Source organism: Eurypyga helias, unplaced genomic scaffold (genome assembly GCF_000690775.1).
Source record: "Eurypyga helias isolate BGI_N326 unplaced genomic scaffold, ASM69077v1 scaffold17680, whole genome shotgun sequence".
NCBI lineage: Eukaryota > Metazoa > Chordata > Aves > Eurypygiformes > Eurypygidae > Eurypyga > Eurypyga helias.
In genome coordinates, this window is record NW_010226470.1 from 20,317 (window position 1) to 46,286 (window position 25,970).

Here is a 25,970-nt window from a genome sequence, read left to right on the forward strand (position 1 = left end):
AAAATAACAGAACCAACAAAAAGGGGTTTATTTCTCAAAAAAAATACCCCAAAATGGGTTTATTTCTCTTCCATGTGATTCCTCTGCAATACGCCCCCCAGCCCATTCCGAATTTCTTCAGTAAAATAGCTAGGTCTCCTTTGCAGGGTGTCAGCAGTTGATTTTAAAGCAAGAACATCGCTTAGCGGCTCACTGTAATTTCCTGAGACAGGTGACTCATTTAGAACAGTTGGGCTCCAAGTTTTCAGCCTGCAGACTTTGCCTCTGCGCGAGGCACGTGTATGGAGTTCCCTCTACGCGGGACGAGATTCTCTGCTAAGGCACAACTCCACAACAATCTACACCGGCACACAGGGAGAGCACAGTGCTTGCTCTTCTAGCAGGGGCTGCTGGGTAACAGACAGCAGGAGAAACCGTCCTGGTTGCCACAGGGGTGAGTCTGCACCCTCCTTTGTCCTAATTCTACACACACATTAAGCTCTTTTCTCGCTGGAAATTGTTATAATCTTTCGTTCTCAGCATGCTGAAGAGATATTATAATGGAAATAAGCTCCACTTCCCTCAATTCTCTCTCTCCAGTACAAGCAGATTACATCAAAAGGGCTAGCACAGAGCAGTTACCGTCAGTCACAACACTAAGCAGGTACTTAGCTATCTTTACAGGAATATCACTGCATTGTGATCTCTGTGATTATCTGCAAACACATTTTCACTGGGAGAAGTGAAACTGTACCTTTAACAAATGAGCAGACTGCAGTATGTATGGGTTAAGAGATTCTTCTATAATCATGCAACCAATACCGCGGAAATGAGGACAAAATTCAAGTCTCAACTCCCAGTGCCCCCTCCTCCCCCTTACACCCTCAGACACCCCCCTCTGTTACACTCCAGGCAATGGTAAGCTGCACTTTGTTCGATACGGATGACAGTAACAATCTACTCTCAATTTGTTCAGATACCCTATTTAATATTAAAGAAGTAATATTAGCAATTTAAATGCCCGCTCTTTTATAATACTTTATCTTAACATAGCTTTTTTGTTTTATGTTTATTAAAATATTCATTTAGTTCATATTAAACAATATTAAAACACTTATTTACTTCAGAAACTATATAAGAGTTTCTAATAATTTTGAATCTCAAAGCACTGCAGCACTCAACAAAGAATGGCTTTACGTTACCAGCCTTTCCTTCCAAAACAAACCCCTCGAATTCAGTATTTAGCAGGTATGCCTCCTAGCAAAGAGTGAAAAGAGTACCTGCTACACACACAGGCTTTAACATACTACGGCAAGAAAGTGATGCTCTAGCACTGTGTTGTCCAAAAAAGGTGACCACAACCCCCACCATCCACCCTCTCCATGTGCCAAAATTGATTTCCTTCCAGACTTCTCCTATGGAAAACATCATTTAATCACACAGATGGTTTAATAAATGAAATAAAAGCTTGAGTACAGTAAGCTGTTTAAAGCAGATGGAGCTGCACACTCTACTTAAACCTGTGGCCAGGGAACCCTCAGCCCAGGAGAATCTAAAGACCTTTTCAAGTATATTTCAAAAATTCCACGCTCTATCACGTTCCAACTAGCACGCCAGCTTCACTGTCCCCCAGCTAGCAGTGCTGCACCACTTCTGCCAAGTGGGATACAGCAAACAAGCACCAGAGTCTGCTTGCAGGTGCATGATGCCCTGATAAAGGGGTCCTCTGACAGCTCTGTTAATTAGCGATGATCGCTCACTGCAGAGCAAGTACCTCGCTCGTTCGTCAGTTCATTTTCTTTAATAAATTACACATCTCCTAATATTAACAGTAACTTACACGTAGAAAGCCCAGAAGCTGGAGTAACTTCTCCGTTCTCTTGCTTTTTGAATTCCCGACTTCAGCCACTTTCTCAACTCAGGCTAAACTAGCCAACTGAAAATAATCATCTTCTCTTCATCTGCAGAAATATCTATGGTTATTAGGGCTCACTCAGCACTCAACACATTGTAGTTTCTGGCAGTTAGCTAAAAATTCCCATCAGTTCAATGATCTACAAAATCTTGGCTACAACAATGGGTTATCTAAGCATTACTTGAAAAAAAAAATCATTTCAGTGGCTAATATTAGGTCTGTACAGGACTGAAATTTCAAATTTAACTCTATTTAGAAGCATTTGTAGTCGACGGTTTTATCCACTTTTAACCCACCCATATTTTTTGGTTATTTATATCTCCTACTGGTATGCAACCAACACTACAGAAAAGATAATAAAAACCTGCCGAATCGTAAATATAAAACCCAAAAAAGGCAAACTGACCAAAGGGATGTTTCATGCCATCAAACATCATGCTCAGTATATAAGGTGGGGGTGGGCTGGGGTCACATTTGCACTCTCTCTCTTTCTCTCAGTTGCTCTCTAGCTCGTCAGGGCTTGCTCTAGCGTGATCTCTCGTCTTGGGCTTGGCCTGGCTCTCTGGATCTCACAGCGCAGGACTTGGCTAGGTATGGGTTGGCAGGTGGTGAGTAGTTGTATCATTTGTTTTATTTTCCATTATTTTCATTGTACGTTAGTAGTAGTAGTAGTATTTTCATTACATATTAGTAGAAGTAATATTAGTATTATTGCTATTCTTAGTATTATTTGTATCACTATTTCATTAATTTATTTGCAATGATTACATTTTTCTTATCTCAACCCATGGATTTCCTTGTCTCTTCCTCCAATTCTGCTCTGGGGGAGAGGGGAGGTGAGCAAGCGGCCGTGTGGTTCTCGATTGCTGGCTGGGATTAAACCACAGTTTAATCAGACCACACTTTTGTGGGGGCTCAAAGGGTTGAGATAACGACAGATCTCATTAATGCATGTTACAACTGAACTGGGGTAAGAATTCATCATAGTGATGTGGCGGTGGCTGGTGAGGATGTTGAGCTCTTTGCTCTTTGAGCTGTTACCAGGACAGTGGGATCTATTGCCCTACGTGTTCCTTGTTATGCCAATTACGCATGCTCGAGCCTGGCTGAAAGGTCTCGTTTGGCTGGTCAGTGTAACCCTGGTTGTATTTGTAGCTGGTATGGTCAGCACACCGGTACTTCGCGTGGCATCTCCAGGACACCATTATTAATCACACTTCTCAACTTTTCTCCTTGAGGACCCAGCCTATGGAGGAGAAATTGTCCCAATGTTTTCCTTTTCTCCCAGGCCAATGGCAACAGTATATGAGTATTCTCAAAATTTTTCATGCTCATGGAGTGTCCTATTGGTAGGGATCAGCATGCTCCTGCATGTTCTCCACATCTGGCTCAATGTTAAAGAGCTATATGGAAATGCTACCCCATCTGCCACCGGTGCTCGGGGCGAACGCCGACACTGCGCAGCTACCTGAACCCTCGCGACGGGCAACGTGGCCACTGCAGGTCTTTCTAGACTTCCCAAAGCCAACCAGTAAGGCTCCTTAGTAAAGGCTCTTGGAAAAAAAAACCCCACAACAAAACCCGATGTGTCTTGGGACAAACCAAAGGACATGAATAATGGGTGAAAAGACACACAGCAAAGGCTGGTGTGTCTCTGAAGGGAGCTCTGTAGAACTGCGTTCAAGCTTGTGCTCTTCAGCGTGTTTGTTGAGGGTAAATAGAAGGATGGCAACATTTGCTGGTGACACCAAGCAATTCAGAGTAGTGAAGACAAGCACAATCTGCAAATGAAGTTCACACTGCTGAGTGGGCGGTAAAACAGCAGATAAAATTCACTGTGGATGTGCATATTTAATGCACATGGTGAAAACAAGTCTATTTTTAGACAGAGATGGACTCTGAGTTGGCCATTACCATGCAGGAATGAGAATCTGGCATAATGATAGAAAGCGCTATGAAAATGCCGAATCGCTGAACTGCAGCAGAGAAAAAGCAACAACTGCTAGGAATTACTGGGAGTAGAGCAGAAGGCTGAAAACATTATGCCAGGGTTTTAACTTCCAGCATAAGAGAACAGGAAGGGGAAGGAGAAATAAAGATGCCAACGTTCATGAAAGGTGATTGAACAGAGACACTGCCTGCAGCTCAGGGAACCGCAGAGCTGTGAACTGCTGCAAGCTCAGTGAGTCTTCTGGGAGGCAACTGCCCTGCTCTTCCAGCTTTCTGCTGTCAGGCAGCACTGGAGAGAGGGTACCGGCAAATGGGACATCCACCCTGACCAGCCGTTTTTAGCGCTTCTTATCGTGTCTTGATTCAGAGCTGGAGCCTTAAAAGTTACATCCCAACTCGGAATAAAGGCAACACTTAACAGCTTGGGCTTTAGGGCAGCAGGATGATGCCCAGGGTGAACAACATATTCATGAACCGTTTTGGGTAATCTGAGGTAACTGCAATCTGAGAGAGAGAGCAGGAGAAACCACCCAACCCACACCACATCCATTATCAGCTAAAGCACTGACAAACAAGGGGACTGACGGGAGTCACTTATCACCGGCTGGTTGTAGGGGATGCGCAGTAACGTGAAACTTGTTATTATATGAACGGGCTACTGAGGGTGACAGGCTAGTGATTTCAGTACCTCAGAGGTGTCTTTTCCTTCAGTTGTTAAGAAGAAGCATGACGGGCTCGGACAAAGCAAAAGAAAACCAAACAAAAAGAGAAGAGTACCTTCACCCTGGCGTATGCCACAGAATCACAAGTTATTTTCTAATCACACAGCTATCACCTACGCAGATATCCAAACATTTGAAACCTCTGGCAAAACTCTGTTAATTCTATTTTGACATAAAAATGAGATAATACAGTTTCTGACGCAAAAAAAAAATCAGAGGTCACTCAGTCTCCCTGCCCCCACATGCAGTGAAAATAATAGCACTGCGCAGTTTAGCTTAGTGGGTGTCAATCCAATACTCACACACACAGCCATGGTAAGGTTTCAAACCCTAGGCAGTATTTAACGATAACATCTGGGTTCAGCTAATAGGAGCATCCTTGTCCACATCCAGAGGGACAAAGTATCACCCTAAAATAGTATATATCAAGAAAATACTGGAGACAGATGTTTATTTCTTCGCAAAAGACTGAAAAATATTCTGCAAGCTTATAGAAACTGGCAGTCTAAGGAGGGCGACATCAGCTCCGTTTGGGGAAGGGAGCCTGCCTCGGTAAGTGGTGGTTAACACACTGGGCACAGGAAGGGAAGTGGAACCACTTAAACAAAAACGATTCAGGAGGGAACCAGTATTATGAAATGCATTGACTAACAGAAGAATGTAAGGACACAGGTATTTTAGAAAGCCTCCTTTAATCTTAAATGTTTCTAATGAACCAATGAGACAAAATAATCTAGTGGAAATAGAATTAATTGTGAAACATAGTTCAACATGACCAACAGATACATTCAAGTGTTTCCTGTCATACTTCCGCAGAGCTCCACCGTGGTGCTCTCACCAGCAAGACTCTGTGGAGCCCTAAGGGCAAGAGCTTGTCCATCTGCAAAGCAGAAAAATGAGTCTGTCCCAAAGTACACTGTCAATGAGTAAGTGAAAGTCTCTGAGCAGCTGACGGAACCTCGTGACTGCAATTATCAGAGAGCACAGCAAACTTTTTCCATATGCTTTCAAACAAACTTCACAATTATGTTTCTTTGGTCATAGCCAAAACCCAAAAATGCTTGGTTCTAAGGAGTAAAATTAGCACTGCCAATGAAAAAGTTAATGCAACACATTAAGAGTACCAACCCCAAAATGTGGATTTTATACAAGATGAAACAGTTCTACAGAGGTGGTTTCAGTGATTTTCCTTCCCTCTCTAGTATTGAACAGACACACAGTAGCAGCAGATTTGGAAAAGCATTCATCCTCTTTAGGTCTGAACTCGCACACACAAACAGCCAGTGCTGCATGAAACACGACTGGAACTTCACTTAAAGGAACATTAAAGCTTCTGCTGCAAACACTTTACATACAAGAAATGTAAAAATCTAACTGGAGAGCAGGTCCCGCACCTTAAAAGGGCCTTTTCTGTGTGCATCCGAGTGCTTTCTGTCGTACTGTACACACGTTGGGCACCTACGGCCATGCAGACATACACTGAAATCTGTCATTTCTGTTCTACATAAAAACTGTGTGTTGATACTGGCAACAGAAAAATCAAGGTTAAGAGCTAGTTTTAAATGCCCTCCTCCTTTCAACTGATCACAACTGTATCTAAGGCAAGATTTTTAACTCCTGTCCTCTGTTAAAACTGAGTGGTTTAACTGAAACACTGAGAAAAATAATTCCGTTCTTTTTGGGTCAGTTGTTTATGAAATCAGTTTTCCCATCTTTTTTTTCTTGGATGCTGATTTGCTATTAAATATCTGAAGCAACGTGCACATATGGGATTCCTTTCTGAAAAATAGTTTATGTGCTGAGTATGAAAACCACGTTTTGACTGTTCCAAACATAAGCAGCAAACGTTTAGCATGCAACAGCACTCACGTGCAACGTGTAATAACCTCATTTTTGTCACGTAGTTACAAACGCTGGTCTACTAACTGTACAGTTATCTTCACTGCTTTTTCAGTCAAGTCTGAAATCCCTAAATACAGCAAAACATCTTTTGTTTCTTTTAACAACCAAGTTCTTTTATTATTTTCCAAAACTCAGGTTACAAGATTTCCAGTCTACTTTTCACCTCCCTCGGTGGTTTCAGCAAAGATTAAGGACACTCAATTCTTTCCAAGCTCTCTCCTGGAGCTTGTGTCTGTTACCTCATTTCCTGGCTCCTATGAAGCAATGTGAAACAAGACTTGGGTGAAAACTATCACCGTAACATTTACATTTCCAAATACTGAGGTCAGTTCCTCAACAACAGTAATGAACTGCATGGCATACGAGGCTGAACTTTCTCATCCACCACACTTTCTTTTCTTCAGGTGTTCATACAGCTGAGAAGGGTTTTACAAAAAAATGTTACTGGATAGTGTTCCAATTCTCCCAAGCAACCGTTCCTTCTTTTCTCTATTCCATGCTTCCCCGTAACATATTTCACTAGACACTCCAACTCTGGGGCACTGCCAGGGTCTTCTTACCTTGGATATGGTCACCGCTGCTAGCTCTCTTTCACACGCATTCAAACCACAGCATAACATACAGCACCACATCTTAAATAAACTAAAAACCCCCTTGTTTTTCCTAGCTTCATCATCAAGGCAGACTTGCAGATCAATTAAATGAAGAACCGGGTCTTCGTTAAAAGATCAGATTACATTTAAGCTCAAGGACTACACATCATTTGATATTGAAAAGTCACACAAAACAATTTTACTGCTGTAACATAAAAACTTACCCACTTGGCAATTGGACACCCCTGAGAGCTTTTTCCTTCCTTTCCTGTATAAACCACTACCTCTATTCTTACAGCGCTTCCTTTTGCTCCATACCTGCATTAAAAAAAGTTCATGAGTAAAACAAACTGCCGTAGACCATTTTAAAACATTTTCCACAAAGCAAGAGTAATATACAAGAGTAATTCCACAAAACTTTACTGAGAACAGAGGAAAACCAAACATTTATAATGTCAAAAATACCTTGAAATTCAAAATCTTATTTGCAAGAGTGATTCTTGACATCTCTCTTCTGATAGCAAGCTTCTTCCATGAAGGAAGCATTATTTGGGGAAGCAAATGTTATCTGCATGTGACTCCTACTGCATTTAGCCACTAACGTGACCTTTCTGTTCAGTTTGCCACAGCTTCTTCATGTGCAGGACACTAGAAAACCTAATTCTGCCAGCTGCTGACCTCCTTCATTCCTACCGACTTCAATGGCAAGAGCTCGGAAAAGACGCATGAGTTTGGAACTGAAACGCTAGTGCTCACCTCATGGACATCTGAACAGAAAAGCACTTCGCTAATGAGCACTCCAAGAAGTTTAGAGAAACAAAGCTAAACATAGCACCTGATTTCTCATAGCTCTTTCCTATTTAGACAGCAAAAAATACTGTGAGCATTAAATGCTGAGTTTTCCTCACCTGTTCTCCATTATTTCTCTCACAGCAGCAACACTTGGTCCTGTCCCAAGGTGTGTGTAATATGGGCCTTCATCTTTCTCTATAATTTGCTCTGTAAGCAGATTGAGAAATTTCAGTTGGCACATACAACATCTATTTACACTGTTACAAGTAAGTTTAGAAATGCATTACAGAAACATCTCCCAAATTAAATTACAACACATAAAATTTATCCCTGAAATGTAACAAATAAGGAGTATGACAGATTTTCCTCCTCGGAGGCATCAGAACTATTTTATACTTGTTTCCTCCTATTAGCCTGCTAGTATTTTTTCTTTCTGTTATAAAGTAATCCTAACTATAGTAATATTTGGCATTCTTTAACAATTTTCATTACAGGAGCTGGCACGCATTGACTAAGTAAACTTCCCAATATCCTTGTTGGCAGCAAAACATTATTAATTCATTTTAGACAAAGGAGAATTGAGGGAGAAAAAAAATTAACTGGTAGTCATACACAACAGAAAATATAATCCAGACCTCTTAACTAGCACTCTGTTGATCCAGAACATTAAAGCAAAGATGAAACAATCTGCCTGTGTACAATCTGTTGTGAAGTCTCTGACTTGTTTTGCCATCTGTGCGCTTCGATAGTCTGAAAACACAGCATGTCTACCACCATCAATCAAGACATCTTTGCAACATCCTCGATACTGAGTTTGGTCTGACATCCCATCCCACAAGGCAAATTATCATGTATGTGGCCTCACCTGAATGCCCCCCTTACCTCCTCCCTGTGAGGAGAGGCGTCTAGTAGCCTTTGACACGGACTCTTCAAGGCAAACTGGCACCTGTCATGGGGACGAGCAGAGACGGTAGCAAGACCGCCCACAACTATGCCCTGCCGCTTACCTTAACGGCGTTTAGGCAGCAACGACAATCTACTGGGAAAGTTTTGCCTAGCCCATCTCAGGCAAAAACTAGTTCTAGACCATAAAAGTCAGAATCTGCTACACTGCAGATAAGTTCAGACAGAGCGCCAACCAGCAATGACAAAACAACAAATGGAAAAACTCCTTTTGCTCCTGGGTTTACATTTAGGTAGAGAATATAACCCTGCCAGTGGCAGTACCACAAACACGCTCCATCCAGGCCCCAAGGACACGAGGCAGAAGTCTCAGAAAGGGAAGAATAATTTCCTCCCATTTCCTAATGCCGAAACGCTGGTCGTTCTGCAACCGCTAAGGAAGTGGCAAGTACACTTCCTCATGCCAGAGGAAGGAACGTGAACACGCCTCCACCTGAAAGGTACAGGCCAAAGTTCGCAAAGACTTACCAACACAGTCACAAGTTGGCAATTCAGATTGTCCTTTTTTGGTAGGTGTATCTATTAAATTTTTTGTGGGGGTATCAAGAAACTTCATAGGTGATTCAAGGAAACTGCTGAGCGTGTTTTTTGCTGGAGAACACCCTGAGTCGCCCGTGCTCTGTGGGTGGTCAGTACCCAAACTGGTTGACGTCGGAACGGTCACTTCGGTCGCACACTCCATATTCCTGAGAGCTTCAGCAGAACCTGGTACCTGGGCCCCGCCACAGGGAACAGGCAGCACCTGCGACTTCGGATCTACTTGTTGTTTGATAGCACCCTGCTGAGTATAGGTTTTGTCTTCACTACGCATGTCACTAGCTCTCAGGTTAGACTGATTAAAACTTTGAGGCAAAGGATGCGTCTGACTGGAATTTGCTGTTTGCTGTACCTGAGAATTACATTTTTCTGTAAACATCTGTAGGTTTTCGCTTGGTCTGTTCAATAAGGATGCTGTTTTCAACTGTGAAACAGCCAGAGGATTACGGGAGGACAGGTCGCTATACTGGTTACGTGCAACAACTTCATTCTTCAGTGGATCAGGGCCTAGTGGGTCACCGGAGCCTGCCATTTTCATGTGCTCGTTCATCACTTCACAGCCAAACAACCTCTCTTTTTTTTTCTCTTGCGGTACGTCAGGTAAACACCTGTGGAATTTTATCTGCGCTTGCGGGAGAAATAACCTCGTTTTTTCTTGTGATGCTAAAGTGTTTTGATTCAGAGCTCTCTGTACTTTGGTTCTCGGTGATTTTTTTTCAGAGGGAGCTATTCTGGAGTCCTGTGGCATGGCCTGGCCAAGCTTGTGCAGTTTTGATGATATCCAAATGTCCTGTAACTCGCTATGCTGGCATGACAACAGCTCTAGCCGGTTTTGATTATTTTGTTGATAGCGTGCTTCTTGAGGCTTCTTTTTGTGTCTTGGTTTCCATGGTACGGCACTTCCTTTTTTGTTTGTCGGTTGTTTTTGCTTTAATAGTAAGGAACTATAACTGTGCCTAAAAATTACAGATTCTTTTTTCTGCAACACATCTTGGTTGTATTTTGGCTGCCTCTCGTGGGATATTAGATTAAGCAGGGATGCCTTTATGTCATTCTTCTGCTCTGGATTGGTCTGGTTTGATTCAATTAGTGCTGCAAGTTGAGTTAGTTGTGTGGCTACATCCTCTTCATCCTGGCTGTGAATTCCTCCTTCTTTAATCAAAGAATTAGCTTCCAAGTTCAGATCCTTACAGGTTGGCTTTTGCTCTAACTGGCCAAGAGTTTCCAAGCTGTTACTTGTTTGCTGGACGTTACGTGAAGCATTGCAATACCGTCCAAGAGCGGCTGGATCGTGAGTGTAATTTTTCTTGGTAGCGTATCCTGAAAACGATTTTGCATTAGACGTTAGGTTAGATAAAGTTTTGGCATCCCTTGAGGATAACTGTAATTTATACATCTCACCAGCCAGATTGGCAGGTTTATCGTGCAACTCAGAAATTGAACTTTGGCCATTGTATAACACTGCCTTATTAGGGAGCTGCTTCTGCGAGTGAGCGCAGTGAGCCAAGAGCTGTTGCTCATTCTGTAAGTAAGTGTCTTTGATTTCCTTTAACGCAGAAGATGTGAAGGAGGATGAGATATCCCTTTTATAACTATGGAGCGAGTTGGAAGTTGTTTCTTCTGTACATTCAGCACTTGCAGTTTTAGCTGGTGAAGTTGTTTCTAAAGGGGCTTCGGATAACTGCGTTAAAGCTTCAATAGCTACAACCTGCTCTACCGTTAAATTTCTGTTTTTAATCAAGGACAAGAAAGTCTGCTGGAGTGAAGAATCCTCACACTGCGTCTCTGTGCCAGGTACTTTAAAGCCATCCTTCCCTACATGTGCTTCCTCCCCAGGCAGCGGAGGACGACACAAGCTTTCTCGCAGATCCGAAATGGAACCTGTCTGCAAAACTGACTTCTCAGAATCCTCGAAGATGCTGCAAGTGCAGTTTTCCTCTTTCATTAATGCATTTCCTTGTTTCTCTGGGTGAACACAACCAACACCCGCCGTCACAGTGTTTACTACGCTATTCAGATTGGTACCCTTCGTCCATTGCGTATAGGAGTTGCTGGTCAAATCTGCCCTGTCTTCCACAGACCCTTTTTTCAGTGAAGCAACTGCTTCAGGTGTTGAATAATGTAGGGTTTTCATGCCATTTTTGATGGTCTGTGCAAATGATTTTTTTGGCTCAGCTAATTGACTGGGAGAGACTGCTCTTTCACCGTCTGAAGCGGTTTTCAAGTGTTCGTTGCCTGTCACAGTTCCATGGATATCTCCGTTGACGTGGACACCAAAAGATGGCTTCTCGTTATGTGCCCACTTCTCTGCTTCTAGGCCTGTCATTCTTCCTTTCTCCTTAGACTGCACATTTTCAATGGGGACTGTTTGGTTTGTTTTCACCCTGTATTTTTCACCATGACCACATATACTGCATTCCATGAGTTCTGGTCTGCGGCCATTGACTGGTTTGTTTTCTAAATTTGCCTATAAAATAATAATAAAAAAAAATTGTTGTAACAGCTGTTCAAAAACATGAAAAAAAAGAAGCATAAGATTTACAGCAATTAAACCCTACGCTGACAGATATGAGGAATATCCTAGTTAAGCACAGGCACAGACATTGGAAAAAAACCCCAGGAAGTCATAAAACACCCTGAAGCCTACAGCCCCATCCATATTTGTAGCTGGTTTTCCCCACTGTTGGGAGGGCAGAGGAAGAAAGTGTGTGCATGTGATGGTGGTGGGAGACTGAAGAAATGAATGAACAAAGGACATTAGCATTTAGGATCAGATCTAAGGATTCAATTTTGAACGAATTTGCACAAGCAGGTGAAAGTTTGCCTTGAGTTCAGAGCAGGACTGAAATCTGAAGGCTTGTACTGCAGCAAGTTGAGCAGTAATTTGGTATAAATGTATCGATCTGGCTAGACCAATAAACCGATTCAACGCTTGGTTGGACGCTCGGGCAAGAGTGGCTGGTTTTCAGGCTTAGTTCCAAGTAATCAAAAGATGACAAAACCTAAGCTGAAATGGATATTAAGCCCATTACCATTAGCTCACCTTAAAGTTGCCCTCTAAACACTGTGTTTAAAGAAGGTTAAACACAGACTTCTGTGTTAAACACAGATTTTGCAGGTTTCTGAACAGCCGCTCAGGTAAGCCATCCTTAACAGTACTTTGGTGAACTCTAAATTCTAGTTTTTGGTTAAATATATTCTTCATCTTCACTGATATACAATTCACATGGTTGAAGCAGTATCAGAATACTGTGTCCTGGGAAGAATATGTATATAGACCTTAAGATAATATTACGGATATGAAGTAAGAAGTTATGCAAGTTTTAAAAAAAAAAAATTAAGGCAGGAACTCAGGCAGAAACAGCAATAAAGGCAAGAATCCAATTTTTATTATGTTAATCAAATTTTATTTCTATTTATATTAAATTTTCTTTTAAGAAATAATTTAAGGTCACAATAGAAAGCGTTGGTACTTAATCTTATCGGAACACCTAAGCGTTATTTAAATAACCTGTAGCCTTAGGCCCTACTTAACAAGAAAACCAGTACTGCTTTTCAACCCAGACATAAGCAAGACAGCTGGTTAATTAACCATACGTTGGCACAGTACGTCTTGGCGCTTCCCAGAAAACAGCGCCCAGTTTAACATAAAACTTGGGAGTTAAATCAGGCAAAGTGTTGTGGTTGTACCAACTGATGTGCATGGACTTCTCTGAAAAAACAACTCTGAAGAACAAATACTCAATAGATTTATGATTAATCAGAACCATTGAGACTGAATTTCTAGAATCCTGCAGGCAAAACAAGGCATATGGATCCAGCTCCACCAGTGTTCACCTCACAGCTGATTCCCAATTGATTAAAAACAGAACTGGGAATCCACAGCATGCCTGAGCTATTCGGAGAAGCATCATAACTTCCCACGGAAATGCTATTTAAATCATGTCCAGTACCTACACAGCTAGGTCCAACCTAAGGGAATTCCATTAAGAAAGAAAGATACTTCACTTAATGCTTTTTCATGACACAGATGCTGACTAATGCTCCGTGAGCCCGAACTCCTCTGGATCCTGGTGATTTTCAAGGATCCACACCCCAGGGGATCACTGAGCAATTTCTAAGAGATCCACAAAAGCAGTTAAACAGCGCTGTTGTTAGCAGAGGTAAATGTACAGAGTCCTCTGCAGCCACACTAAAAAGTATTTTAAGGGTCCATCACGGAAAAGTAAAAACCCTCTACCCTTCTATACCTGTGCAAAAGTTGACTTTTAATTACCTTTACTTAACTTCAGAAAGAACTACGATATAAAATTGCATGTTTTTCTTCAGCAAAAGTGTATCTAAGATTGCTCTCAGCCCAAAAGTTGTCCCAACCACGTACAATGGTTATTAAAGATTATTTAATTAGGCAATTAGGAGGCTGAGGAGATAGAAGCAAATTCTAAAACAGTTCCCCAGCATGTGTACGTTTTCAACACGAGAACATATTTTTGTTCTCCCCTTCATTTTTAGAGGGTGTCACTCACTGTATTTAAAAAAAAAAATAAAAAAAAAAAACCACCTAAATCTGGTAAGTTAAGAGCAGTGAGAGGTGAGGGGAGGAAGGAGGGTTCACCCGTGATCAGCAGAGATGAGCATATCCGATGCTGAGTCCACTGACAGCACTCAAAGTGGAAAAATGTCACCACACCTCTCAACTACGGTACTGCTCAGTAAAACACTTTCATCTGACCAAAAATCACTGCTATCCACAAAAATGCTGAGGATACTCCCTCATCTGCTAGTCGTGCACAGGTGCAGTGCTGTGTCCCCGCAAGACCCCAGTGATCCCAGCAGTAAAGCGGGATTACTTTTAAATTGTAATTACTCCTCATACATCATAATTTCCACTGACATTACTGGAAGCTGCTCACATGCAACGAGGAAGAAGAAAGAACCAGATGAATCATATCATTGGCATGATTTGGTTCTTATTTTATTTTTCCACTCAAAGAATAAATATTATTATAAAATCAGATTTTTTTTAAACAAACCCTCTCCCTTTTGAGCACTATGTTGCTTTTTCTCTTTGGTTACCGAACTGCCATGAATCCTAAAAAATACGTTTTTCTTTCCTCTCTTACCAGACTTTCCAGTGGCCTTTTCTGTTTAATATGTGAAGTTATTGTTTCCCAACATAAAAAGAAATGCAGACACACTAGCAGGGGCAGAGCTCATTTGATTCTTCTCCTCAGTGTAAGCCTGGCAGACTAAAAATAATAGCTCAGCAAAAACCTTTTGCAGCTGAACAATCTATCTTCAAGACCTGAATCAGGGCTCAAAAAAAAAAAAAAAGAAAGAGTAGTGAAAACTACAGGCAAGGATACCACAATTCCAAGCAACAGTCTTAAAATTCATGGAAGTTAAGCATGTAAGTCTGATCCAATGGATTTCTACATCTTTTACACAAGTGTAATGAGAAGCTGAAGAATAAACCGGATGAATGAAAGTAATTTCCTCTCTTCCTCATTAAGGAGAGCACTACTCTACCTGGAGACATAAACCACTAAGAAGCCACGCTCCAGCTTAGACTCTGCAGTAGTTAGTGCTATGAGGACAGGAACCGTAGAGTACGGCCTGCTGCAGACATTGCCGTAGCATTTAAACTTCAACCAGACATTATCTTTTATATACAGAGAAAGATGTACACACACACACAAACAATTCACTCTGTGAGCTAAAGCTTCCAGCACCCATGAAAAGCCAGATACAGCAAATGATTTCACCATTCTGAAAAAGGCCACACTTTAATATTAAATTTTCTTTTAACACAAGATGCCTCTGAGGTAATGCAGAGAATTCAACAATTCACAATCAAAACACAATGCTAAATCTACCCTAAAGACATTTCCACATCGTCTGTACAACAGAGAGAAGGCCATAGGTTTATGTCTCTTGTTTCAAGCCTCTATAGGTGGCAACAAGACATATTATAGAGATCAAATGGCTCTATGAGCAAGTCACGACAAGTTACATGACAGCCAGTGCCAAGTCCCCCTAACTAGCCCTCCTATAGGATTCTGCCCAGGTCCCCATGAGAATACAGTTCCCAACAGATCATAAAAATACTCGGACCTCCTGCCAATAACCAGGATGACCCAAAAGACATTTCTTCTAAGGGCACAACATTCACCAACATAAAAGAACGAGTGGGTGAGAAGCGCTTCGCATCAATTTTCCACTGCAGCGCAACGGGTAAGTTTGGATCCTGCTGCAGCCACATAGCCAGCCCCACATGCCCTTCCGTCCACGTTGGCACAGAGCTGGCAGATCCTCAGGGCTCAAAGACACCACAACAGTTGTTCTTTTTCAGAAAAACTGTTTGGAAAAAAATCCCAAACACACTTCATCTAACATTCAAACAACATTTTATTTGTGGCCCAACAGTCAGATGTTACTGCTTCCCCGGGAGATAAGAAAGCACCGGCCAACTGACCAGCAGCAATTTACTCCGATGCAATTTATTCCCGCTCTCTAGCGTCTGGCTCCTCAGGGCATGCAGAAATTCAGTGGAATCTGGGAGCTGCACTGTCAGGACCGACACACGGGGATAAGGAGATAAGGACAGGAGGGGGGATAGGGAGACAAAGCACAGGTATGGAGAAACAGTTCCTTACTCTGAGTGCTATGTAGAAAGCCGTGCACTGGCGACTCTAAGGCGGGACGCTGTGGAAAATACGGGCCACCAAGTTTTTTTGCATTCCAAAATAAGCGCAGATACAATACACTTAAGGATAAACTTCTATCTAAGACCACACAACCTCACATTTGACTACCGTAATGCAGACAACAGCAACGTGCTGTAAGTTGCTGCCCAAGGCTGCAGCCTGGGCAGGGTTTCTGAGCAGGCTCCCAGCCGAAAGCACACAGCGGACCAGGGCCAAGCTGCAAGCTGGTGCGTGAACCTCACCAGAGGCAGGAAGCAATGGCCACCACACTTGCCTAACAACTGCGGACAGAACACTCTCTCTGTTTCCCGCACTTCTACAGCGGCCCAGGCTAGGCATGTTTTCCATAGGTCTCCACACAAAGAAACAGATTTGGGCCCTTTACTAATGGAACACGGCCTGCACATACAAGATGATGTGTTCCTCAAGAGAACAACGTTCACAGGTGGCCCTGAGGGACAGGACAGATAACAGGTCTGCATTTTAGCAGCTACTGCAATCAAAACAAAATACCTTCCACTCCTGGCAAAATGATGTAGACAGGTTTTAGCAGGTTTATACAGAAACTCAGGGGAACAAGAGGTTCTGCAAATCTGGAGAAAGCAATCTGACCTGGGACACGCAGCAGAGATTGCCCTGGGTGCCTGGGCTTTCCTGGAGGGGTTCCCCCTCATTCCCAACTCCCCTGCTCCTAAGCATCAAATCCGCCAACCTGAGTATCACAGCAGGTACCATTTCACACCAGATCTCACAACAGCTGGAAAGCCTGCTCTACTTAGTCCTGGGTTTTGGCGTTTTTTCATATCCATAGCCACAACAGCAAAGAACATTCTCCAAGCTCCAGCTTAGCACTCTCCTCCATTTCATCTCCACTTTATCTACATTTATATCCTCTTTGCTATGCTCTTCAAACATCAGGCAGCTTTCCCACCAGAAAAGTTCCTTATCTTGTCTTACCATGAGGAATTAGTACATTATAGCCTTAAAGACTTTACATCTTTGTTCTCTTCATCTTCTCCCCTACACCCCTACTGCAGTCCTCCTGCACGCCTTGTGTAACCACTTCAGTGAATCCACTTACAAAGAGATCTACAGTATCAGATCCTAAAGGATGCACTGACTAACAAAATCAAAAACTACAGGATACTAATTCTGGCTCTAAAGGCTTCAAATGGTGACCCCCAGCAAAGAGTATTTATTGGATTACCCTGGGAAATAGTCACACTCTGCCACAAACTCAAATGCTTTGTTTCCGTCAGCCCTGAGCTCTAGGCTGTGAAAGCTACAAACAGGAGCAAGAGAAAACATGGAGTGAAGGACACCCCATTCTTCCACACAGACACCCAAGAAGTGGATGTGTTAAGAAAGAATAAAACCCCCCACACTACAGTACTTCTGCCTCGGAAGCAAACATAAACCCCCAAGCAAGATGCTTGTTTTTGTTTGGCTTGGTTTATGGGTTTGTTTTGGTTTGGTTTTTACTGGTGTTTTGAATTACTCAATCATTTGTCTTCCACATTGAAACTGAGCACTCAAAGAGACGCTGGCAGCCCTGGAAAATACAGCACTCAATTAAGCCACAAAAGACAAATGATACAATCAGCAGCAATATGTATTCCCTGGTACAACCTCCCCCTAATATGCTTTAACTCAAATGCAGAGATGGATGAAATTCAGCCTTTGAATTTATCCATCCTAGCTAATGACTCTTGTGGTCTACTCATTTATGAAACCCCCACCATGGCATTAACAAAGTACTGCCTGGCCCTTAGCTGTAAACAGAGAATCATCGGAGTATTCCCAGCAGGGTCTTTGGGGAACAGATCACAGCTATACAAAACATTTCTAGCTGTGACCTGAAAGTGAAATTTAAACTGATGGAAAAATAGCAAATAATGAAAAGATCAGATACGGCGCTTCCTAAATTAACTGGCAAGCCAGCTGCAAGGACACATTTCACTACAGCTAAATGTGAAGTTGTGTATCTAGCAACAAAGACATGGGGATGTTTACAAAATACAGGTTTCTATCTTGGAAAGCAATGACTTTAAGGAGGACATTATCATAGGCAACAATCAACTGCACAGAAACTCCTGTTGCAACTTCATGGCAAAAGGGTTAGCCAGATTCTTGGGTGCATGAATAACAATGTAATTAGGAAAAGACGGGTTACTTTCTATCCTATACTTGGAATTTCTGCACCTGCCAGTGGAATAAAGCATCCAGTTCTGGCATACCCAATTAAAGCAAGACATTGATATGCTGGCAAGGGCTTGGCGGACCACGAGAGTGACAAAGGATTGAAACATCTGGAAGTGAAAGCCTTGAGTTCACTCTTTACTCTCTGCAATTTACCAAAGAAAACTGAAAAGCCACAAACTGCGGCGAAGTCTGTGTGGAAAAGAAAGCTGATAACAGAAGGCTCCTTGTTCTAGCAGACAAAAGTATAGCAAGACTCCATGACTCCAAGTTAGGGACGGAAAAGTCTGGACTGGAACTACCATGCACATTTTTGCAGCAGGACAGAGAGTAAAGAATCTTTTCAGCATCTTGTCAGGTGTCTTGCTGCACTTTTCATCCACGGGAATTTTCAAATTCAGTTCTTTGAGGTATTCTTAAAACATGACGCTTAATCCAAACAAACCGATAGTCTTACAACCTCCCAGGACAAGGAACCAGAACAAGTGATCACAATGATCTTGCCTGGCTTACCATAGGGGAACGCAACTGATAGAAGTTAACGATTTCCTTGGGTTTCAGCTCAGTAAAGAGCTGAACTGCGAAGGTAACTAACTTTCCTATTCCTATAATTTATACAGGGAGATATTCAGCTCCTTAATTTAGGACTCTGTTTAAGTGCCTAACCATCTGTTGTACAACCAATTACATTATTTACAAGTTGCTGGTAGCTGCTCTCAGCCCTGATCTGCTCAGGACACACAACACCTGAAGCCAACAATGCTAATCAGCCCTCACACACACATCGTGTTTTCTCCTCACTCCAAAATACCCGCACGGGTCCCAGAAAGGTACATGCAAGCCATCTCCACAGTTAAACATCCATAATAGGAGCATATACTAGCCCGGTTTTCAAGCTGATGAGGTTCCACAAATACTCTTTAGCAATAGAAAAGTTGGTGACAGGTATGTCAGAGGATCATCTAAAGGTATTTCAGACAAAAGAAAGTCACGCTGATCACTTAAGCCAAACTACAAGGCTGCAGCACTGTTCAGGATTTTGTATCCGGTTTGCTTATTCTCACGAGGAAAAAAGCCTAAAAAATTGAAAACAATGTTTCTCTCCTCCCTCTATCAGAGCTAGCATGCCCACAGCTTTAAATAAAGCTCAGAATGGAATTTACAACCTATACAACGACCACTTTATCTCTACACAAGTACCCACTTCCATTCACATACTGGAGTAACACAGCAACATTGTTCTGGAGCAGCACTGCAACAACAGGGGTGTTTGCACCGCAGGATTCGGACACTGACCACCTGCCACACAGGAAACGCTTCACGTTTTTAAATACGCAGAAATCTTTCCTCATTCCCAAGTTCAGCAAAACCTTTACTTTTGGAAAATTAAACATAGACCCAAATTTTACTACAGGGCATCAATTAAATCATAATACAATGCAGACAACACCAACAAAAACATGACTGAGAAAAAAAGTCACAGTCAAGTGTCAAGACACAAATGACCCAATTTTAAGTCAGCCTTGAAAAAATCCCAGTATTCCAAAAGGCTTAATATTAGAGCTGTTGGGACAATAAGGACAGCCAAATATATTCTATACACTATTGTTACATGAGTTAATGAAAGTGATTATTCCTTATATGCAATTCCTGTTTTCTTTATATTGGTTAAGCTTCATGTATTTGACACTTAAAAAGAAAATACCTCTACAAGTACATGAACACATAGATTCTTCTTAGCTCCCAAATGAAATCCTGTATTACAAATCTGGTTTAGTAGGAATGAAATCTTTTGGTCTCCACACAGGCAAGGCCCCTACTAACGCCAATGGGCAAGTTTGCTGCAGCAGTATCTGCTAAATAAACTTGCTCATGCTTGGGAACACTAAACAGAAAACTCTTAGTATAACACTGCAGAAATTAAAAACCACAGAAGTGAAAATCTGGTGCCACTCAAGTAAGTTTGAGACTCCTCATTGTTTTCTTCCCTCATTGGTTACTAAAAGCAATACACAAACTTGCTTAGCAATATGGTATCAGATTCTAAACAAGCAGGGCCCATTTTCAAAGCATTTTCTAGATATTACTATCTATAAATGTATGGACAAATAGAAAACACTGACAACAGATTCCTGGAATTTGTAAAGCCTCCTCAACTAGTTCAATGCCTACATTACATACAGCAAGTACAAGTATTCTATAAAGTTCATAATTCAGTAGTAAATACAAATATGACCAACAAAACTACGTACCTGGAACTGGAAACCAGTGTTTTATTTCATAACGCTGTGGCTTAAGAACACCTAAACTATGTACCAATATACCTATGCATCTGACCTTCATCTACACATGTACACTGGCCTTCTTTCCCACAAACTATGTTACTTTTACTAATTATTTCATGACACTTTTGGTCACAAACACATTTGCTACCTTTTTAAGAAGCTCCACCAATAAATCCACTAAAGCAGAAGACTCACCACTACACACACAGCGTGACAGTCAAGATCTCCAAATAAACAGTGATTTAACACATGCAAAGTCCCTCCAAAACCACGGTAATCACCAGCCTGGCCTTACTCAACACCTCCCAGCCTCACTGTGCCTCTGCCTCCACCACTCCCTGAGGAGTGGGACTATCCTCACAACGGCTCTGCTACAGCAACAAACGAGTTGATCCAGAAAACCCTGCCCTGTCCTCCTCTCCAAGGGTCCCCTTCGCCCTCTGACATCTTGGGGAGTCGGGTTGGAGGGGCAAAGAGTAGCATGACAGTGCTGCTGGGCACGCAGGAGGCGGGTGGAGAGGGAGCAGCACTGATCTAAGGGAGCTCTGCAGGAACGGGGGCAAGGGAAGGAGAGCGTGCGTCTCTGCATCCTATCCCACTCACTCCACACCACAGGAAAAGGTCCACAAGGAACAGGCTTCAACTCCCCCAGACACTGGCTGGCAAAACTAACCATTAGAAAATTGCTAGAGCAAGATTAATGATTTACAGACCCTTTACAAAGGGTGCCTTTGTTAGGAGCCCATTCAAAAGATGTCTACATACGTGAGTAGTCTTTGCAGTACTGTACAAACAAAATATGGAAGCACTTCATACGTTCACATGAGTGTGTTCATGTGGAAGTGCTGGTAAGGCTGCACGTACAAGTGTGCTACCACATGACAAACATAATCACGCCCATGTGCATGAAGTGAGGTGCATGAGCCTGTCGGGGGAAAAAACCTGAATCCCATTTAGCCAGACACACACACCCCCAGCTCTAAGAAGGTCAAACCTAGAAGAGTATTTCTTTCAAAAAATTATGCCTTCATTTCTAATTTTTTTACAAAGTTAACATCCAAGTTACTTATTCATCTTCTTTTTTAAAATAAAAGTTAACTGGTATGTGTAGGCCACTCACATACCAAAAGTAAGCCCTCCCTATCAAAAAAAGGGGGCAAAAAGGCACGTAGGAAATAGGCACTTTCAACCAGTACTCAAAGCAATTTTAATTGGTATTTACTGAAGAAATATGTTCCAAGGTGATAATGTCCCTTTAAGAAAACTCAGAGAATGAGATAAGTATTTTCTGGACAACATCCTTTCCAACTTGAATTACACTATTGAGCCTTCTTCCTCTATAAAACTCCACTGCCGTGCAATTCCATCCACTGACTTGCTCACATCTTGTCACAAAAGGGGGAAAAAAGTAATAAAATTTCATTTCTTCCAGCTAAATATTCTGGCAGGTATTTTGCACTAAAAACATACACCATAATTTAGAATAAATGTTCAGAATCCGTTCAATCCATGCTCAGAGCATTATCATGAATATTAGCAGCTACTTTCCTTAACTCGTTTTAACGCATAGATGAGCTTGACAAAAAAAAAAAAGTGTATTTTTAATTTCTTTAAGCAACAAAACGAAAACTGCAATGTAAAAAGGGCAACCACAGGTTGCCAAACCAGCTTCACATTTTAAAGCCATTTTCAATAGGAAAAACAATGCTTTATATGTGTGGAAGAGAAAAGATAGTGCTCAAGTATATCATCACCGCTCTGATGGAAACGAAACTTTTACTGGTTCCTAATATGATGTTTATAAACAACCCAAAAGTTCTAGATACTGAGTCATCTCTCCCTTTTGGCTTGGCTTAAAGTGAATGGATTTTACAGACCCTAGCAGGCACCGTTGGCTCTTTGCTGGCGCACACCATTACCATTATAGTGTTTATGCATAAACACACAAACAGAATCAGTCAGAGAACAAAGAACATGCATGCAGTGAGAATACTCACTTAGCACTGCATATGTTATGCTGGATCTCTCCCACAGACTCTTCCACACCCCCCTCCCTTTTTTTTGATCTTTTGGGGTTTTTTTCATTTCCATCAGCACAGCAAACATCTGCAGCCACCCCAGTAGCAGCCTTGGCTCCACAGAACCTGGCAGAAAGACCAAGGGCCGTACTTCTTCCTCAGCTGTGTCTTCATCTGTGGGAGGTTTCCTTACCGGTGCCACTGCTGTCTATGCTTGATAACCGCAGATTTGCCTGGCAATAGGATGCCACGTTCAACTGTCCCATTCTCCTGTGTTAATAAACTGTGTGCACATGACAGCAGACAGTTCCCCATTACACTGCCCAAATTGGGTGAGAACGCTCTAAGTGGCTCAAAGGAAAACGATCGTAGGTGAAGCAGGGTGTATAATGTCCCTTTTGAGATGTGGGCGAATAAATTTTTAACTCTGAATCCCTCCTATATAGACTTTCCATTCTGAGGAACGAAATTAAAGAATTGTCTGCTTAACTGGGGAAAAACACACAACATGTGTGTTTTACTGATTATTTTATGACATTTTTGGTCATAAAATAATTTTGGTAAGAAAAACCATGAGTATATTCCTTCCGTAGCAACATTACTATGAACTCACAAAGACTCTTTCTTCAATGAGCATTTGCTTGCTACAAGTTATAAATATTTCAGATGTTCTTTCAAAATAAACATGGAGAACCTAATACAGTATTTATGGCACAGAAGAATTTCCTAAATGACTCCTCTTACATTAGCCAGAAAGAAGCACTAAGACAGAAGGGTGGAAAATGACAAACAGTAAACAAAAGGCACAGGAGAGAAGAATTCTTAAATATGTTGGTCGGAAGAAAGAGCACTAGCCCTCCAAATAAATAAATGTGCATCCACAACAGTTAGGAGGACGTATTAATGGAAGAGAGTACTACAAATCCTCCTTTAAGAAAGTTTACAATACTACTGGAAGCAAAATATGAAGAAAAAAAGAAAATATTATATTAAAATCTGGTCAGATGCCCTCAATCACCATCAATCATTAAGTCAAAGGTTGAAGTTTTAATTGCCCCACCGAAAACACCACCTTATGTCGCAGTCCCACCACCACCAGAAGCCAGGTTGGAGAGCACCATATACCAGAATGTCATATTTCTAAAACTGCCCTTGTAGAGAAGCCTGCAAATTATGTAGCTTTTTCTAAGCTTACTGCAGCTGAGATATGAAACCTAACTTAAGATGACCATCCTCCCTCCTCCTCTCCAAAAAGCAAAGGAAAACCCCACCAACCCCAACCAAGACGTTTCACGAGGTGCCTCCATGCCTTACTTGGTGCAGAGAAGTGAATAAACTCCTATGAAATAAGAGCACCACACTTCAGCACCCCCAAACCAAGTCAAATACTGGAACAGACAAAGAACAGTACCTCAAACCAGAGGAAACACTGCAGAATGAATTCAGCAAAGGAAAAGTCAAACCAGAAATAAACACAAGTCCAATGACTAACATATGATACTACGCACACACAAAACCAGACAAGCCTTTCCATTTAAGAGCCAAGGGGAAAAAAAAAAAAAAATCTTCAGAAGGCTTTTTGGGAAGGAATGACAGCATCATATTCCATAGCAACCTGCCCTGCCATCAAATCAGAGAGAGTGGTACAATGAACTGGGAGGAAGACCCGAAGACCCACTGTGAAGCCCTAGTGTAGACAGACGCCCAAGAGCACGCATCCGCTATCACCAAAAATCAATTCTCACACTGGGATGGAGCAGGTTTCATGCCAATTACACGTTACAAAGCTGAATGACTCATTTACAAACAGTCCGTGTTTTGCACGCTACTATCAACTGCACAAAGCGTACCAGGAACAAACGCTTAAGTTGTGACTACACCTATGTGCTAGGTTACAACAGCAGCAGTAATTAAAGTGCGTAATTAAAAGCATGTCCATGACTTTATGAAAAATGCTAATTTTTAATGGATTCATTTATTTAATTAAAAAAAAAAGAAGCACTTGCTAGTGCTGTACAATCACACCATAGCGTGCAGGGAGGTGGTTTGCACAACTGCTCCCGCGTGCAGAAACAGGCGCCCTTGAGACTGGACATACTTGCAAGTCAAATAAGGTTATTTGCTCCTTGCTTAATCTTAACTTTTAACTCTGCTTTCTCTTACAAAGTTGTAACTCCTTTAAGCAAGTTTCTATAATGTGTAAGGCTGAAGACAAAACTGGTAACAAACTGGGATGTTTTCAAATGAAATTACACCACAGCATTCAACATTTATCAAATCCACTATGCCCAGGAACTTCTGAAATTTTAATGCACTGAAACAACACTAAACCATCTCATATTGTATTTAGCCGGCGGAAGAGTTCTACACCGTAGGTTCAACAACATCTACTTGCTGTCCTTTTCCTCAGCTTCGCGTACCATCCCTCTTACTTGCACCATCCATCATCCTCCAACACGTTAGTTTGAAACAACAGAATTCATGACTTATCGCGAGTCAAGACACTCCAAAGACTAACGGAAAGACGCAACGTGCAACCTGTTACTTTTCCAAAAAGAACGTTAGCCACGGGGGCAGTAAGTCTGTGTTTCGCTAGAAAAACTACAACATTTTAATCTGAAACACCAAGCTTTTGTTACCATGAAGGATAGCCATCTTAAATACCTTGAAGAAACAGTGTTACCATGTGAAACCGAAGACTGTTGTTAACAGGATTTCAGTTTCACTTGAGGCGTTCTAAAGTTTATAGAGTAAAAAAAAAGAAATCAAAACTACAGTAACCTACGCATAAAAATTTCCACTTCCATTAATTTTATTCGCATTATAACGTCGGCTTTCGGCATTAAATTTCAGACGACACGGAAATCCGTACACGAAAAACCCCTCCAAACGTCCAACTGTTCCCCCTGGAAGTATGGAAGTCGGAACAGAGGCAATCAGAGTGCACCTTCGGTGCGATGGAAAGCAAACTTCGGGGTCTGCAGGCTTCGGCAGAAAGATTCAAATATGTATGCAACATGCTGGAGAGCAAGAGGGAAAAAAAAAAAAAAAGGAACACGTTCTGTGCTTTTAAAATTAGCTAATCTCCTGAATAGCTGGAAAGCGCCGCTTCCCAGACATTAACCCTTTGGCTGCCGAATCCGTATGACAAGAAAACGCTGCTTAAAATGGGAGGAGATAAACATTAAAGCGATCATCGGTTACCTTTAAAACTCTTTGCTTCCTCCTCTGAGGCCTTTTGTTTTCAGTTAGAACCTAAAAAAACATCAAATTGCAGAATGAGTGGTGGTCACAAAGGCAGGCACCTCCGATTTTATTACCAAACTGCAATATTTCTGATACCCGGGATGCTTTACGTGCGGCACTTGGCAGGGCGGCCGGAGGCTCTACGCGGCCCCTCCGCCGCCG

At 41.9% G+C, this 25,970-nt stretch overlaps 1 protein-coding gene across 1 annotated transcript in view; it reads right to left on the reverse strand.

Annotated features, from left to right (window-relative positions):
- The window catches only part of TET1 (tet methylcytosine dioxygenase 1), a gene marked incomplete at both ends in the record, with an annotated part of 28,971 nt that extends 17,151 nt beyond the window's left edge, over window positions 1-11,820 (reverse strand). Inside the window, 3 exons of the mRNA XM_010153300.1 lie at window positions 7,286-7,379; window positions 7,970-8,060; window positions 9,285-11,820. Coding sequence (XP_010151602.1) covers window positions 7,286-7,379; window positions 7,970-8,060; window positions 9,285-11,820 — 2,721 coding nt within the window. The remainder of the gene's footprint in view (window positions 1-7,285; window positions 7,380-7,969; window positions 8,061-9,284) is intronic.
- Between the last annotated feature and the right edge of the window lie 14,150 nt (window positions 11,821-25,970).